Below are 18,314 nucleotides of genomic sequence, written 5' to 3' on the forward strand. Positions count from 1 at the left end.
CCAGTATTTATTCTAATTTTTACAAGGCAATGTTCAGGCCTCAGTTAATAACACCTGAAACACTAATGCAGTGTTTCCCACAGAATTGGATTCAATTTGTGGCGGTAGCGGACTTGGACAACAGGGGGTGGGGGGTGTATTAAGATCGTCTTGGTAGTGTATAGGTCTAATTGAGTGCCTGTCACTTTAAGACGTTTGAGGGAACCCTTGCAATTGTAACACAGTTGAAAGGCTGCTGATGTGTGGATGCAATTCATAACGTTTTCTACATAGTTAAAATAAAGGTTCGTACTTCTCCTTGGGACAAGCACTTTTGAATTTTGGAAAACAGTGTCAGAGTCAATAAAATGAGCCCTTCAACAAAATTGACAAGCAGCTGTAAGTAGGCTAAACATGCTAAATTCGACATCCAAACAGTATTCTAATGTTAGCTTTGAGATACTGCTTGATTTCATAACTTAACTTAGTTTAGTCTCTTCAATGTAGCCTACTATGTTGTGATAAGACCTCACAGAATTCACTTCAATGCAGCAGTTTTGAACAAATTTGCGCAGCATGGTCACGATGCTAAGCGGATTTAATAGCAATTTAGCCCATCATCTTCTATGCAATGGTTCTATGTGGCAACATCAATCCTTCAACAATCGTGAATATTTTGTTAAATGCACATGCAGAGGAGGGGCAGCCGGCTACGAGACAGAGCGGGGCGGGGCAAGGAAAGGCTGCGTGCGTAAAAAGCGCAGCTCAATGGCAATGCAAGGATTTGACCTTATATTTAATTTAAATTAAATTAAACATATAATATTAATCTGTGGCGGCCGATTTTTATTTCGTGGCGCCCCTGCCACAGATTAGTCAATGTATGGGAAACACTGCTAATGCATGGAATTATCGCCAATTATCGTCATGTTAAGTTCACTTTAATTTCTACTACATCAAAAGGAATCACATCTTGGTGTAGGCCTATATACAGTGTGCATTTATATAAAGAGATTGCTTCCTGGGCCTTTCTTCTGTTTGTATTTAATAAATATTGTTATTACTTCAGTGTTAAAAAAGGCAAGTGTAAATTGTTAAAAACAACAACCGCAACAAAACTGCTTCTCATGATCAAACTCAATTTCATCTACACACACCAGAAAAATCACTGATCAATGACCAATTCAAAACTGAGAGACGAGATGCTGGGCGGTTGTCCATCGAGTGGATTAGATCTCATATTGACCGTTTTCAAGGCAGGCATGCTGGACAGCTTCTGCACAGGCACTTCTGTGTGAGGAAAAGAGAAAAGCGTGATGAACACCTAGGATCAAATAATCAGAGATATACTGTATGTTTACTCATACTGCTCTTAGGGATGCTGCAGAAAGTTCCATAAACAACAACATTCAGAGGTCTGATAATTCAGTATTATTGACCTTATTCACACAGCTTTGTGACAGGGTCCTGTTGGCCCTGTAAGGACTTATTTTGCTATAATGATCGGGGAGCAATACATTACCCCTTACTCTCAAAGGGGAGCGCTTTTGTATGTAGGAAAAACCATAAGGTGACCAGAGCTGGCCCCAAGCATCAAGGAAAACATCAAAAAAAGCAAAGACTAAGAAATCGTTTTAGGAGATAGGCCACTAGGGAGGAGGTGTTTTTACACTTTTCAGACACTCAAAGTTTGAAAACTATGGATTGTTTTAGAACCAACAACCTTTCTACAGTAACTCGGGGTTTTGTGTGCAAAAAGTGGAATTAATTGTAAAAACTTTTCGGACTAGATATAATTCGCTTATTTTAAAACATGCAGATAAAAACACTAAAAGATGGATCGTGAAAATCTGAAGACAAAAAAAATCTTGTTCCTTAGACTCTATACTAACAAAATATGCACAAAAAAAAAAAAATCAATTTTCACATGAAATCCAGCGGGAGCCTATTTTCCAAACACAACTCTGTAGTCACAAATTTTACATTTCTACCACACAAAACATTTCTACCAAAATAACACCATGCAACACCACGCTAAATGGGAGCACCGGTGGGTCAGCGCACTCAGCACATGAATCATGGACATGGTGAAGTCACACCACGTACACGATACTTCTAAAAATCATAGAAGACAAACTCATTGACTCAAGTCAACCTCCGTAATGTTTCTCTAGATATCAAATAAAACTATACAACGCTACTCAGCTGATTAAAGGAGAAATTCTGCGAGTTTTCACATAGATCTCAGTTTCTCGAGGTCACAAAGTATTGTCGGTATGAAAAACCCCAAAAACAGTCAGTTTTACCTAACTCGAGTTGCTACAGCCTGCAGCTAATGCAACCACGCAGCTACAGCTACACTCTGGGGCATGTCCCCATGTAGCCTACATGCCCCCCGTGAGTCCCCATGTAGCCTACATGCCCCCAGAAATAAACATATTTCGCTGCAAGATGTGACAATAAAATAGCCAAAAGTGATATCATCACCTGCTTGCACTGTGTGGTTTCCGCAGCACGACAGCCATAATTAGTGCAAGCTGTTGAGTTAAATGGAGTGCCTTATGGGCAATATCCCCCATCTCCAGCGAATGGTATCCCCAAGGAGCTGAACTTTAGGAATTATTTGGATAGCTTCATTCAACACCACCAAAAGGAGAACATATGATGGAGAACATACTGTAGGTATATTATATAGGTATATATATACATATAATGGAGAACATACTGTATAGGTATATATTTTGCCGGCTCTGCCATGACGAATGTCCGAGAAACTCCATCGGTACCTTGTTCTAGTCAGTGCTTGGCATGTATGTGTGTAGTGCCGTAAAGCAGTGTTGGCAGACGTGGTAAAATATAATATAGATGAGTTGTTTGCAATATTGAACCAACTTGTATGTAAATCAAAACAGTTCTGGAACACTGTCTATGTAAGCTATGCCAGTTTAAATCATATGAATCCTCTGACACAATAACCAAAGTGCAAAGACAATAAGCAAGGTGGTTCAGTGAGTAGGCCTTGTGTAGGCTAATATACTGTTGAAGTAGGTCTAATCTTTTTTTTTTTTTAGCTAGGTGGTCCGTGCGTTTCTTTTTTATTGGTTAAGTGGTCCTTCATCTGAAAAAGTTTGAGAAACACTGCCGTAAAGCAATTTGTTACATTGTGAGACCGCAAGACTTTCTGACTGAGGCCGGCGGCTTGCGGGACTAACGTTGTAAGGCTGTTTTTCCCGCTCACAGACACTAGGGGGAAGGGAGACTGCCACCATTCAACCCAGAAAAAATCATATAACCATCCCAATGACTCTGGGATGTAGGTTTCACTCCAGGATGCCTTCTAGTCTTGAGATGTCACTGTGCCCTTCACAGATTCAAGGCACCCTTGGTTAGGTGCACGATAGCTGCACCAAAACATGACCAAACCTCCATGGTATGGTGTTCGGACACCTACATTTTCTAGCTATGCTCGCAGCGCTCATAATACACAATAAATGGTCTCTTTTCAAACTTTCTTTGCTTTACTCTATTACATACCAAAGGTATCCAGCCACGAACAGCAAACTGCTTTGAATTTCATCACTTTTAAGGAAGAAACAAATTCAGCCACAACTGTACCAAATGTAGAAAAGGTTGGAAAGTAATGTCAATACCCGGCTTCCACCGTTGTGCCCTTGAGCATAATTGACATGTGTAAGTCACTTTGGGAAAAAAAGCGTCTGCTAACTGAATAAATGTAAATGATGACAAGCTATAATCAGAAACCAGCATCTTCTGTGTGCCTGTCAAGCATGCAGGCATTTAGACAGAGGGGAAGGAATTAGCATGCAAGCTGATGCTCACTTTCTTGACTTCCAAAATATAGTTTTCTACCATTCAGACACTTTATGACATGAAAGTACCTGTAATTACAAAACATTATAAGAGCTTCTGCAAATGGCCTTTTGAAAATGAAAATATTCCATGAGAAATGTCATGACGCTTACCTTATGGTATTTCCAATTCCTTGGCATTTCACATCATTATCAATCAGCTGCAGATTGTCTGTGATCTTTTACATATTTAATGAAAAGCCTTAAGTCAGTGACAGAGAGAGCAACAGAACATGGGGAAGGTTTGATTAGGTCTGCCGAACTTGTTGCATCAAGACACTTGCCACTGGGACAATGTAACTAATCTAGATTTAATTTGTGTTCCCCACTTCCAGGAACATAACTGGGGTTTGATTACACCCTATTATTCATTTTAATTTATATCCTGCCACCCAGTTTAATAATCTCTTTGGTCCACAGGAGAACTGTGTTGTGTGCCTCTGAGTCCAATAGCACTGTAATTAGTTCTCATCTAATTGTCATCTAGTGTGAAGACAAAGGAACTAATCACAATTTGGTCCCTTGATTGCGTTATACGTTGTCACAGCAAACCGTATCTAGAATTACAAATGTTTTTTTTTCTCTCTCGATTTAGCAGACACTTTTTCCCAAAGCGACTTACCTATGTCAATTATATTACAAGGGCATCATTGCATGGTCCCCGGAGCAACTTGGGGTTAAGTGCCTGCCTTGCTCAAAGGCACAACGTTGGAAGCTGGGAATTGAACCCACAACTTTTCAGGATACTACATGCTAGCCCAGCTCCTTAACCACTATGCTACCACCACAAATGAGAATGAATGATTAGCCTTTTGTTTTGGCCCAGAGATAAATTTTCATACGGCCGTATAAAAAATAACTTGTATGCAACCATAATGTCATATTCTGTAACTGCATGCACACCATTTAAAGATGCTTCAAGAGGCAAGCAAATGTAACACTGTGTGTAAAATAGATATAAAGAAGAGAAATTTAGAGATATGAAAGTGTTTTTCTACCTGAAACTTCAAATTCTGCAATTGGGTTCAAACTCAACTGTTTGTCAATAAGCACTAGCAATTGTTCAACTGTATTTCCTCTCTTGAGGAATGTACCTACCGGATATCTGATTGTTTTCCAGATTTATGTTTTCAAGTGTACGGATGTCTGTCAGCCTATCTGGAAAACTTGTGAGCTTGTTTTGGGACAAGTTGATGCTGGTCAAATGTTCCATCTCACCTACAGCATCTGGTAATTTGGTGAGCACGTTGCCTTGCAGGTCCAATTCTGTTCGGAAGTTATACGACATATGAGCATGAGATAAATATGAGATTTTTTCCCTTCAAGTCAGTAAAACTGTCAATATTGTGTGAAAGCTCCTGATAAAAAAGAAAAATGAACAAGCTTAATACATGGAAATTAAACTGCAATTAATAGTGCATTTGTGCAGTGCACAAAATACCTAAGGAATGACGAGCTTTACAAACTCATAAATGTTTAAGTTATTATTACAGAATCAGGTACATACCTCTTAATTGAACAAATGTGGCGAAAAATTTATTGGTCAATGCTTTTAGTTCATTGTTGGCCAATGTTATACTCTGTATATTCTCAGTGACGGTCCTCAACACCTTGAAGACTCCATCAGGGAAACTGATCAACTTGCAGTTGGACAAGTCTGTAAAAAACAAACAGGACTGTTGACTGGGGGGACAAGTACAATCACAGGGGCTGTCCGAAACAGAAGGCAGCTACCTGCTGCCTCATTGCATTCAACAAGTCACTTGCCTTAGTAGGCATCAAGGTACCAGCTAGGAATTTTGTTTTGGACGGTAAGCAGGGTTGAGTCAGATTACTTTGAAATATAATCCATTACTGACCATTTTTTCTAATCAGTAACATAATCAATAGCATTACCCAAAACATGTAACGTAATCTGATTACTTTAGGATTACTTTTTACACAACTTGCACAAGACATACACATTCTTTTTTTCAACTGTCTTTAATTCAAAGTTGTGGCAATATTCCCAAGTACAGAACGCATTTTTCATTGTCTGCATGATAAAATGTAATCAAGTAATCCTCAACAATGTAACCATAATCTGATTACACATTTTTTTAATTGTAATCTGGGCTGATTATAGTTACTTGATTTTTGTAATCTGATTACGTAATCCATTACTACCCAACCCTGACTGTAAGATGGCAACACAGAACCTGTGGCGCATTTCCCAAGACCATAGTTGCTAACTAAGTTTGCTAACTAAGTAACCTAACAGGTTAGCAACTATGGTTTTGGGAAACGCACCCCAGAGCGGTAGAGAAAACAGAGTGGCGACACTCCCATTAGAGACCCAGTAAAAAGATGGCAGCGCTTTTCCATGCCAGTTTCAGGATTATGGGAGTTTTGAAACTGAAAACGACCAATCACTTGGTCAGTAGTCAATGAGTTACTAGATTATGCCCTCCAACATCCAGAAATACATCCCACCCTCCTGCGATACAGCAATTTAGCACAGAACTTTTGGAACTTTTGATCTTGTGGCGGCGACATCAAAGACTGTCGCAACTCTCTCTTTCTATGGCGCTGCACAGAACGCCGCTGCCAGGATACTGACAGCTGTCTTAATCAGTGGGAGTTGAGGCAGAGAGGTTCTAAATAAATGGTTGAGCAGCATGAAGGATACATGTTGTACACGGCCTTCAAAATTCAGCAAAACAAAGGTATCTTAGAGTTAGAATTTCATACAAGTATTTGATTCGGACATGCCTCAATCCCTTGCTGCCGCGGAATGATATCTTAGAAGGAAGGAACAGTTTCTGTTTTGGACACAGCCATAGTGCCACAGTAGTAGGCTACATTTAGGCTATACCAAAACCACAAAGCTGCAAACCTTTTCCTTGATTACACTCATTTACACTCAACTCATTTGCTTTCAAAGGCTTGATTACTAAACTGCAACCTTAATCAAAATTCCCTTGTCTGTGACCAGTCTTAAACATAGGCCTCCTTCACCATCCCACATTGATGATACTAGATGATTGAACACTAGTGATTTATTGATTGTTCCTCAGTCTACCTAATGAGTCAGGTATGGCATCAGGGAATGTGCCATAATGTTACCCACCCACACACACACACACACACAAAACAAACACAATCCTGATGGGCATCTTTCTGATCTAGAGCAACACTGCCACCTGTTGTCCATCAAAATCACCATATTTTGAGACTGAACTCCCATGTGTTGCAGTCAGTCATCCCTGAGGTGTACCCTGAGGTGTCTTGAAGCTGTTGAGGCATTGATGTTAGGCCTACCAACCTAGTCGTGAAGTCATAATAATGTTATAGCTTTATACTTTGCCACTGAAATCAATTAATCAATAGGCCTAATAATACTGTTTTAATAAGAGGATGGTGGACATGATTAAAACTGGACCTGCTACTGTGTCTGGATAAAAGCAATTATAGCCTATTAAGTGATTCTTCATATGACTGCTAACACCCAACCTTTCTAATACTTTAAGATCTTGCAAATGGACAGCCCAATTCAGGCACCATTACACTTACCTAAATGATTATTTCCTTCTTCAACTGCTTCATTGACTCTTCTGGCAACATTGGCAACATCCTGGGCCATCTTGAAAGGTGTTTGAACAATCTAAGAAATATTTAATTTGAAATAGGCTACATAAGTTGTTAGGTAGGCCTAGATGATAATTTCATTAACAAACCAGAATTCCTCAGTAAAAATAGCTCTAAAGTTAATTCAGTATGGACATTGTAACAGCAAACGAATCTCTGCCTCAGACTCTTTTTCCACTATGGTGATTGCAATAACTTCTTTCCGGAAAAAAAACAATAACCTACATTTAACTGATTTTACTGAACAGCCTCCTCGCCCCTAACGTAGTTGGCGTCACTCATTCATTCATTCATTGCTGAGGCGGAAGTTAACTAAAGGGGTTGAGAAAATCCTGGTGCTCGGTATGCTAACATTGTAACAGCTAGCTGTGACTAAACTGTTTCGTTTTCTGGCTCTTACCTGATGACTTTGTAGCGACGACTGACTTTTAGAACTCCCGACCTCAGGCGTGCATATAAACAAAGCTGGCGACTATGCCGCTTTCAGCCAATCACACTGACACTACAGTGCGGCATCGACAAATTTGGCGATTTGTGATTATATTTTTAGCACCCCACGGACAAATGCGCAAGTCACCCACAATCTATTTGTCTATCGACAAACAGCTCTGAACATATCTGAGAAACTACTAGAAATCGACATCAATGGCTTCTAAAACCAAAGTGTCCCAATCTACCAAGCTCTGAGAACATAGACTACAGAAAGTTTGTTTCCATGCGGTTATGTGGCTCGCCATTATGAATTAATACGCATGCGCGTCTCTCAACAGATTGACTTCCCATTGTTCATAGGCTGCAAATGTAAGAATTCTCCAGCTTTATAACATACATTTTACCAAATTAAAGTTGCTCATAAACTGTGTAATTCGTTTACCTCTGAAAACAATCTATTTTAGCCTACATGTAACAAACAAGTGTGACACAATCTCTGAGAAATAATGATTGTAGCTTCCATGTTACCTGTATCAGAGCAGATGTTCCTGTACTCAGCCTACAACATGAGATTTTGGCCACAAACCCACAGAATCAGTCCAAGCCCGCTGTCCGAGGCACTGGCCAGAGTGATATCGTTCTGGAACCTCCATGATGGGTCAACATTTCTATACAGACATGTTCTGCAGAACAAAAGAGGACCACCTAGTATTTAACCCATGACTCGCTGTCCTCAAAGCCAGTTCGAGCAGGGGATGCAGAACACCATGGGCCTGAATGAAAAAGCCATGAGGTGTCCACTATGCTGTCAGTGCACATACCTCTCCAAATAGCCTATGTGCCTCCCCTAGAAATGTCCATGTTGAACCAGCTAGACCTACTCATTTTAGTAGAAATGAATGAAAGCTTGTGCAGTGAGATAGTAAGCAGAGTCCCATCCTTGCTGTCTAGTCCTAAGAGTAAATTGCATTTTATGAAAAACGGAACAGCACATTTAGGCTATAGCTATCTTAACACACACATGTCAAACAATAGTACAAAGTATAATACTAAGTAATAATACTTATTATTAATAATAAGTATAATAATGAATAAACAGTGGAGCTATATCAACATATTATGTTGATAATTGGGAATATGCTTTGGCTAGCATGCACAAATAAGTGGGGGGTAATGGTTGTGTGAAAAACTACAGTGTGTTGTGGTGTCCTTGAAGTTAAGTCATGTTCTTCAAGTTGATATTGATAGATTTCTTTTCAGTTTCTTCAACTTTACTTTATTACCTGTAACTATACTGCCACTATAATGTGAAAATAGAATCAATTATGTGCTGTTTTGACATTAACCAGCTTTGGTGATATGATTTCTTCTTTTATGGTTTCTTTTGTAATAACACTAATTTGGCATAATCTTTCTTTGGAGAACCAGATGTTTTATCAGATGAATCTGTTGATTTGTTCTAATTGGTGGAGATAAGGGAGGAGATCATACAGGATTTGAGATAATGAAAAACATATGGCATAGGTATAGAAGGTGAAAGTGGCAAAAAAAAAAAAAAAAAAAAAAAAAAACCTTCAAATTGAATCTGGCAGTCATTTAGAGTATTTTGGATCATCACCCAATGAGCTTTAAGGTAGTTGCCCATTGTAGAGCAAAATTTGAAATGTGATCTGAATAAGAGGTGATTTATTTCTTGTGAGAACCAAAACATTCTTGAGACAAGATATTTTTCTTTGGGTGGGCAGTGACTGAAATGAGCTCCCAAGCACAGAAAAAGGCTGAAAATCCACCCATTTTTATTTGCTGCATGCCACACTGATGTTTTCCGCTTATATTATGCCCCCCCGAAGCATTTCTGAAAAACATCTTATTATTATAGTTTATAGTTTTACAGTCCTGGCTTATGAGCCTGTGATCTCCAGGCCTGCAGGGAATGAAAACATGATTGATAAAATATGGTTATTCTGTTTGCATGACTATTAACTTCTTGTTTTTACTGTTTCACACAGATAATACAAATAGAATATTGTCTGATAATACACCGAATATAGAACTCGTGTAGTGGTCATGTGATTGTACAAATTGCTTTTAGTCCATTTAAACAGGTTCATGGTGAATGCCCCAGGACATTAAGTATTATCTCATTGTTATTTACTAAATATATTCATGCTAGGGGTGTCAATATGAAAATGATCATTTCTGTGGTGGTTATTCACCTATCCCATAGCCTACATTAGCCAAGGCTTTAATTATAAGTTAATAAAGTTATGTATTCACCCTGTTTGATCAATCAAAGCAACAAAACATAGAGACCATTGCCTTTGGCATGCCATTCTGGTTGAAAAACTAAATAAAAAAAGTACATAATTAGTTTTTTTCCTGAAATAAAAAATACTTCTGGACACAGAAACATAATGAAAGCACAGTGAACTATTTAGCTATAGCTCTACATTATACTGATTCTGTATTATACTGATTCCATAGGCTACTGTTTCAATGATAGGATGCATCAAAAGCCATCAAATCACTGAACCTCTGGTGAACAAGAGCCATAGAATGCACAGGAATGTTGGGAAAGTTCAGTATTGGGTTAGTTCTGGCAGGCCTCGTCAGTGAAGCAGACACACCTGATTACCCTGCTGGTTCATGATGTCTGCATGTGAACTTCAAACATTTGCCAGGATGGGGTTTACAATACATTCTGTTATTTAATCATCAACTGCTTAGATAAGGTTATTGCAACACCGTCTCAGATTTTGTTCAAACCTTGTCTATATCAAGAATGGGTTCCAAAACCAAGGCCTGTAAAATATTTCTATTCAAATCCTATGTCTTCATTTTATTTTCAGTCCTTGAAATTACATCAGTTTTACAGCCTGAAAATCACATTATCTGGGAAGCAATGTTTGGGCATTAATATCATGAAAAGTATTATTCATAGACAGCCCAAACTTTGTAGGGTGGAAGACAAACATGTTCTCAGAACCATTACAATTTAGTACAACATTCTCATTGATTTTCTACAATGTCCTAGATTGGGGAAAAAAAGTGCAAAAAGAGTGGTGTGTGTGGTGTGTACAAAGAGCCAATGTTGTACCATAGATAAATAAATAGAGTCAAAATCATTGTTTTTTTGTACCATAGATAAATCATTGTTTTGCCACAGAGACAAGAATGAAAACACATTGGTATACAATATAACCAAGTAAGTGTATTTATGTATGAATGAAACATGGTACATCATTGGCACTTTATACACAAAATGACTATAGCATGTCTGTCTTCCACCTTATAAAGTTTGAGCAGGCTGGGAATAATACTTTCCAAGATATTAATGCCCAAACATGGCCTCCAAGATAAGGCCTTTCTGAGAGTGTAGAAATATTACAAAATCAAGGGTGAAAAAATGTATCAAAACATTGGAATTTAACAAAAAATATTTTACAGGTCTTTTGGGATCTAAATGAATAGGTAGACAAACTTTGAGCAGAATCTGAGATGGTGCAGCAACCATTTTCCTGGATTTTGTCTGATTTGACACAGAATGACCCAGGTCTAAGTCCCTTTCCCCCCACCATCCTCATGTCCACACTTTATATGTCAGTCTCTAAGTTCTTCAAGTAATCAAATAAGTAAGGGATAATGTATAGAGCGCCGGTCATTATCGGGAAATAGGTCCTGACAGGGTGAACCGGACCCCAACTCTGCACGCCCTGTCAGGACCTATTTCCCGATAATGACCGGGGTTCTATACATTATCCCTTACATAACTGACTGGGCCCTAATTCAAAGGCTGGGCAAATTATAAAGTTATAGCCAGTGAGCAAAGTGTCTTGTCCATGAACTGAAGCCAGCATGTGGTGTGTGAGAGCCTCGGCGGTGACCCACCTTAGGACCTTACTTGTGACATTAAATGGGATATACACCACATAACGGTACAGAATATGTCCGTCACTCAGTCCTGTATGTTTTCTCTGCAGAAAAAAATTATGCTTCTTAATTTTTCAGCATTTCCTACTCCTGCAATTCCTTACATGTGTATGTGAGTGAGTGTATTCTACAACCCCAAAACAGAAAAAGTTGGGACGTTGTGCAAAATGCAAATAAAAACGAAATGTAATAATATACAAGTCTCGTAAAGCCATATTTAGCAGCAAAAAGGACATAGACAACATATCTAATGTTGAAAATGAAAATGTGGAATATTTCATGGAAAATATATGTTCATTTTGAATTTGATGCCAGCAACATGTTTCAAAAAAAGTTGGGACGGGAGCATGTTTACCACTGTACTGCTTCACCTCTTCATTTAACAAAATTCTGTGAATGTTTAGGAACTGAGGATACTATTTGCTAGAGTTTTGAGAATGAAATGTTGTCCCATTACTGCCCAATTTCAGTTGTTCAACAGTATGGGGTATTCTTAGTCATGTTTTTCATTCCATTATGCACCTAATTTGACAAATTTGGACTGCAGACAGATCATTTTAGCACATGGACTCTTCCTCTATGGATAAATACTATTTAAATATGTGCAGAATTTATTTTGCCATTGTTTTCTTGAAATATTCAAGGTCTTCCCTGGAATAGATATTGCCTGGATGGCAGTATATATTGCTCAAAACCTGTATACATCTTTCAGAATTGATTGTGCTTTGCCAAATGTGCAAGATGCTCATGCTGTAGGCACTAATGCTCCTCCACACCGTCATAGATGTTGGGTTTCGAACTGAGCACTAAAACAAGTTGGATAGGTTGGATACATGGATAGGCCCTCTCCCAGAGTCGTCCATGATTTCCAAAAATAATGGCAAATTTTGATTGGTCTACCCACAGGACCTTTTTCCATGTTACCTCAGTCCATTTTAAACAAGCTAAGGCCCAGATAAGACGGTGGTATTTTCTGTATCGTGTCTCAATACAATTTTGGTTGTTAAAATTTTGCCTGCAGTTTTTGAATTGAGTATCAAACTGTGCACATAGACAATGGTTATCAGAGGTTGTCCTGAGCCCATACAATGACAGGTGTGGAAACAGGTCTGGTGTTGATGCAGTGCCATCTGTACATATGTGTGTGTGACAACCCTACCCTACTTGTATTTATTTTTTTGTCTTTCCATCTGTCAACCTGTACATGGGGGTTTTATTTTGTCTTTTCATCTGGCAACCTGTACATGGGGGTGTCAAACCAGGTGGTTCTTGACAGTAAATCAAGTGAGAGTGCATTTATGCATTAATTGGAGTGCCCCCATGGATGGAAGTTGTTTGCGTCCAGAGGCTGTTGTAGTGATCCTACTGTACACGTCAAATTTTGTGTGGTTTGTAACATCTCATCACAAAATATTAGCGATTGAAGTGCCACATTTTTGCTTTTGTTTTTCACTTGGTGACACTAATCCTGAAATGAGTGGTTATGGGCTGGGTTATTACGGTTCCTTCAGACAACATACCGCACAAATTTCGTCATCTGGGGTACAACATTTGACACAATAATAAGCAAATAGATTTGCCCAGTTATTAAATTAGCTTTCCTTAGGGTGTGTTAAGACTAGTGTTAGTTTTTGCAGCTGCTGGCGTCTGTTTTACATTATACTTACATTACATTGTACTGTACTGTATGTGCAAAATATAGCATAGACTATCTAGTAATCCTGTTTCTGCATTATTTCTGCATTATTCTTTTATATGTTCTGATGTAATATCTCTTTTTTTAATACCATGCAGATTCAGCTAATTAGATTCCTGGGTGCCTTGCACATTTTAATGAATGTACTGATTGAATGACTAATGAAAATTACAAAGATGTTTAAGTTTCAGAGGACTGTTTTTCTTTTTTCAAAACCATATCCTCATATTGCACAATTATGATAATGATGATTTTATCACAAGTGTCTTTAGGCTAGATCCTCACTAGATCTTAAAGGTGCTCTAAGCGATGTTACGCGGTTTCAAGCTGAAATGTTTTTTGTTACATACAGTAAACATCACCTAACCATCCACTAGCTGCCTGTGCCCTAAATACACTGTAAAAAAATGCAGTCTCTGTGGACAGCCCAGGCTCCAAAAACAGCAACAAAAACAACCTAGTCCAGCCTGGACCATAAAAACATAACAAACTGTTCCAGCCAATCACCGACGTGTTTAGGAGAGTTTCCATTGCACAGGAGGGAGTAGTGAGCAGCTAGCTCTCTTTTGTTTGAACGTTAACAGAAGTGGCGTTACCCAACATTGCTTAGAGCACCTTTAAACTGACAAAACACCACAATATGCTTAATGTAGTTATGTTAAATAATAAGGATTCATTTTCAATTTTTTGTAACAGATGCCTTTCACATTGTTTTAATAATACTTGTAAAAAATAACATTCTATATATTTTTCCATGAAATTCACTTTTGAATGAATAATAATTTAGACATAAATATATTGGCTTTTAGTTAAATCTTATTTACAATAAGTATACACAAATACACCTTTGGTGTACCTGAAAATACATCAGCAGTGCTTGAAATGTCTATGAGCTCAATGGCTTATGGCACAGAATATTGCTTTCAGCGCATCCATGGGCATTAAGGTTGTCTGTTCTTTCCTAGGGGTGAGACTAGGTGCTTTGGGCAACACAACATGGAAGAGCTCACATATTTTCCTTTAAGTGTATTAGATTCCTCCAGATAAGGTATATCTGTCCGCGTACATTTCAGCCCTCCAGCAATGTTTCTATGAGCAAACTCCTCCAGATCATTTAATCCCAGAAGACAGACTTGCCTGTCAATTCTGTTGACGATGGCTCCCAGTCTCTCTGTCTCACTCTTTTGCACCATCCTTTGATACGTTTCCACATAAGAGAGGCCTTGATGTTCCCCCCTCTGTGGTAGAATTTTCATCTGCTCCAGACAGCGCTGTGGAGAAGTTCATTTGATTTCAGTGGCAGCCACACTCGGCCACAATCATGTCTTCATGATGTCTCAGAATCATTTCTCCACCCTCGTAGTACAGCATGCTCAATGGGCTCATCTTTGTGGGGGCACAGCAAGCAGTGGGGACTCGGTTTGGGTGGTAGTACTTCAAGAGACTCTGTAACAGCAAAAACAAACAAGAGGAAGCATGAGGTTTTGAGGTTTTGTTCTCAGATCTGAGAAAATTGGTTTGGACGCCAATTCAATTTACATCAAATTAGAACACATCAAAAGGAAATCAGGAGGAATCAAAATGCTTTTGAGATTATCAGTGTGCAGACAGCTGAGCAATTGCTTAATGCCTGCTCCGTTAAAAACGCACACCTTCACACAAATTCTTCTAAGGGTATTCAAGATGCAGAAAAAGTCTGTGTGCATATCAATTTATCCTTAAATAACCCACTCACCTGCATATAGGCATGATTTGTTGGGTTGAACTCCTCTCCGAGTGGGCTTGGGCAGCTTCCCTCGCACCGATAGGCGTTGTACTTCTTGGGGAACACGATCCATGAGCCCCAGCCTATCTGATTGAAATCCACCTGCATCTCCACCCGTCGGCAGGGTGACGCAGATTCCTCTCTCTTGGGTGCCTCCAAGTGCCTCATGGGTTGCCCTCGGCGCCCACGCCTGCTCCTCTGCCGCCTGGGCTTCTTCACCTCCTTGTTCTCGGTGTTAAAGAGGAACTTGGACTTTTCGGCTGTGTGCAGCAAGCTGGCCTTGTCCTGCTCACCCTTGTCCGACAGGGTGTTTGAGAAGACCACCAAAAGCGCCCGGTTGCTGATAAAATGCAGAGGCCTGGTGAAGGGAGAGGGGAGTGAGGTGTGCAGAGGCTCCACGTTTCTCTTCACCTTTTCTGGCCTCGACGTTCCACCCCGAGGTTGATCTCTCATCCAGCCCAGGAGCTGACTGGTGACATTGTACACCCTCCAGTGACCCGTGGAGCTGACCATGGAAGTGGATGGGAGGAGGCCCAGGGACTCTTGCTCCCGACAGGGGTCCTGTGCTGGGCATGCACGGTCCTGCTTGTGCTGGAGCTCCACAGCGATGTCCACGTGATGAGAGACCTGGGGCAGTCGGATCCGCAACTCGGCAGCCTGGATCTTGGTGTCGGCTAGCAGCGACGAGAAGTCAAAGGTCACCACCCAGTGTCTGCCTATGTTGTCCAGGCCTGAAAAAACAGAATCACACTGAAATGTGAGTATTTTTTTTTTTTTTTTTTTTCATAGGCTACTGTGAATTCAATGATTTGACATTGTCATGCTGCAACCTGTCCACAAATCTTTAATGAACCAAAAAGGTATAGGTTACTGATGCAGATTGCTTAGTAATTAGTTAATTAGTTTACATTTGAAGTTAGTTTTCTTCAGTTGGATAGCTGAGTGCAGCTTTCAGTATTCTTCTTAAACGATTGTTAATACTGCTGTCTTGAAAGCCAGGGAGACAACACAATTTGAATGAGAAAAGTGAAGGAATACACATGGTTGAGACCCATATTCATTAAAGAGCTGATGTGCAGAGTGTAGTGTATTAGGTCTTGTGCATTTGCATGAACTAAACTGCAAATAGCCCTGGTCAAATTAAGATGTCTCTTAGATCAAAGGACTATTAAGCAGACCCCTGCTTAGCCTACTAGAAGTAATATAAACTAACCAAATACTGTTACAGGCAATTTGATGTATTTAATTTAATTATTAGTATTAATTTCTATACTATTCCCTCATAATTCATTTCAGTTTCTACAGTAGGCAGTAGAGTTAGCCTACAAGGCCTACTTTATCAACTTGACAATTGTTTACAATTAAGCCAAAGACACAAATCCAACGATTTATATTGTCATTAAAGATGTTACACATTAAGCATAGGCCCTAAATGGTTTCATTTATTATTTCACTAATTTTTAGTTAAGAGGTTTCGGCAATTATATAATTTAAGCTTGTATAAAAAGAAGCCTTAAAAGTTGCGCAGAGCCATTGGACTAATCCACTCAAAGCAAACACCGGATCGAAACCAATCATTTAACACATCTATTGCTCGGCTTCCGCATATCCTCATGTAAACAAATAGGCTACAACTTTCTCACCTACCAGCGATGTTAAATTAGCTTGTTCGCAGGCGCCCCTTCCCTGTACGTTAGAGCCCGCCTGCCAGCGACCGCTAATCTAATCAACGGACGTGTGAAAAGAACTGAGACTGGATGTTGATTTGAGTTTAACAACTGATTTGTATAGGAATGTCTGACAAGATGCGTAATCAACATCAGTGGTTTAAAGCAAGAGAGGTTTGCTTTGAGCATTAGACCTAAAACTTCCAACACTGATCCTTAGGCCTATTCTCTCACAAGAAAAAGGATGTGAATTGAGGTCAGCTAGGGTTGTCTGGCCCCTGCGTTTAGACACCATGCTGTCCTTAAATAACGACTGTGGATAAAAATGAATTCCAGAGGGGAAAAAGCTTTTACTAACATTTTCTAAAACATAAAAGTAGACTACTAACCAAATCCATCCAACCTAAATGTGCTTTAGGCTGCTCACTATACACAATGTTAGGCTCTCCTACATGGGGCCCATATGACAGCAACTTAAGAAGATGTTTTTAAAGGGAAAAAACGTAAAACACAAAACCTTACTTTTTGCTATTAAACTCCGTACAGTGTCCGCTTGCTTGGCTGAATCCTCCTCAATAAAATCCACCGGTCGCGTGTGATTGCTCGTAAAAGTCCGATAAAGGTGCATCATGTACGAAGGTAACTGATGCCTTGGCGAGCGATTTGTGGAAATCCTTTGGGACGTAAGGATTCCATCCGTGCTTTTCTGCAATCCCAATGCCTCCAAGAGGATATGAGAGTAGAGCAGCACACGCAATACTCCGAACACATGCATGATGACGACCTAGCTCCAAATGACAGGTTCCTTGGATACGGGGCAGGTAGGGTTTTATACGGTCACCACCCCATGATGCATACTTAACAAGTAGCAGAGGACATTAAAGGAAATTGACGTGCTTCTTCAAGGCTTGACATGACAGGTCATCAGCTATTGAGTTGTTAATGAGGGGACCGCGCGCATGAATGCGCGATGAATATCACGTCTTCAGAACACCTTGTACTGAATTACACTGAGGGGCAATTGATATTTTATTTAACCCTTTGAAGGAGTTATAAGCTTAACTCAGACATGCCCTTGTTAACCAAACAGTGGTATTTCTACCATAGGTAATTCTATGGCGCACCAGTGACTATGCAACACAAATGTGCTTTTCTAGCAACCAGACACAACTACTGATGTAAAACTTTTCAAGTCTTTGCACTACACATGATCAGTGAAGACACCTCTCGCATACACTTAAAATGGCCAAAGTGCCCACATTTATTGAATACTATCAAATCGTAAAAATGAGGAGCCCCTGCTACAATTTAACTTTTATGTTGCCAACACATTGGGAGGTGCACTGATT

At 39.6% G+C, this 18,314-nt stretch overlaps 2 protein-coding genes across 4 annotated transcripts; both read right to left on the reverse strand.

Moving 5' to 3' along the window:
• Nucleotides 1–818: 818 nt before the first annotated feature.
• Nucleotides 819–8,520, reverse strand: lrrc20 (leucine rich repeat containing 20). Of its 3 annotated transcripts, none has more exons than XM_048233399.1 (5): nucleotides 8,436–8,520; nucleotides 7,401–7,491; nucleotides 5,356–5,505; nucleotides 4,947–5,114; nucleotides 819–1,269 (listed from the first exon to the last, which is right to left on the reverse strand). In XM_048233399.1, the coding sequence occupies exons 2-5, from the start codon at nucleotides 7,468–7,470 to the stop codon at nucleotides 1,145–1,147; spliced, it is 513 nt and encodes a 170-aa protein (XP_048089356.1). In that variant the 5' UTR covers nucleotides 7,471–7,491; nucleotides 8,436–8,520; the 3' UTR covers nucleotides 819–1,144. The 3 variants fall into 3 exon arrangements, with proteins under 3 accessions (XP_048089356.1, XP_048089355.1, XP_048089357.1); XM_048233398.1 differs by lacking the exon at nucleotides 8,436–8,520 and adding an exon at nucleotides 7,876–8,223; XM_048233400.1 differs by lacking the exon at nucleotides 8,436–8,520 and adding an exon at nucleotides 7,701–7,837.
• Nucleotides 8,521–14,337: 5,817 nt separating this feature from the next.
• On the reverse strand, nucleotides 14,338–17,740 carry ndr2 (nodal-related 2). The gene is made up of 3 exons (XM_048234033.1): nucleotides 17,488–17,740; nucleotides 15,269–16,029; nucleotides 14,338–14,979 (listed from the first exon to the last, which is right to left on the reverse strand). Exons 1-3 carry the CDS (start codon nucleotides 17,738–17,740, stop codon nucleotides 14,827–14,829), a joined length of 1,167 nt encoding a protein of 388 aa, XP_048089990.1. The 3' UTR covers nucleotides 14,338–14,826.
• Between the last annotated feature and the right edge of the window lie 574 nt (nucleotides 17,741–18,314).

This window comes from Alosa alosa, chromosome 22 (assembly GCF_017589495.1).
Source record: "Alosa alosa isolate M-15738 ecotype Scorff River chromosome 22, AALO_Geno_1.1, whole genome shotgun sequence".
Taxonomy (NCBI): domain Eukaryota; kingdom Metazoa; phylum Chordata; class Actinopteri; order Clupeiformes; family Clupeidae; genus Alosa; species Alosa alosa.

Excerpts from the sequence above, each read along its gene's own strand:
- lrrc20 (XM_048233399.1), bottom strand. The coding sequence starts at position 7,470 with ATGGCCCAGGATGTTGCCAATGTTGCCAGAAGAGTCAATGAAGCAGTT. Across the intron at positions 5,506-7,400 it reads AGAAGGAAATAATCATTTAG|ACTTGTCCAACTGCAAGTTG; the intron begins GTAAGTGTAATG and ends TGTTTTTTACAG. Across the intron at positions 5,115-5,355 it reads CACATTTGTTCAATTAAGAG|AATTGGACCTGCAAGGCAAC; the intron begins GTATGTACCTGA and ends ACTTCCGAACAG.
- ndr2 (XM_048234033.1), bottom strand. The coding sequence starts at position 17,740 with ATGCATGTGTTCGGAGTATTGCGTGTGCTGCTCTACTCTCATATCCTC. Across the intron at positions 16,030-17,487 it reads ACGGAGTTTAATAGCAAAAA|GCCTGGACAACATAGGCAGA; the intron begins GTAAGGTTTTGT and ends CTGTTTTTTCAG. Across the intron at positions 14,980-15,268 it reads CAAATCATGCCTATATGCAG|AGTCTCTTGAAGTACTACCA; the intron begins GTGAGTGGGTTA and ends TTGCTGTTACAG.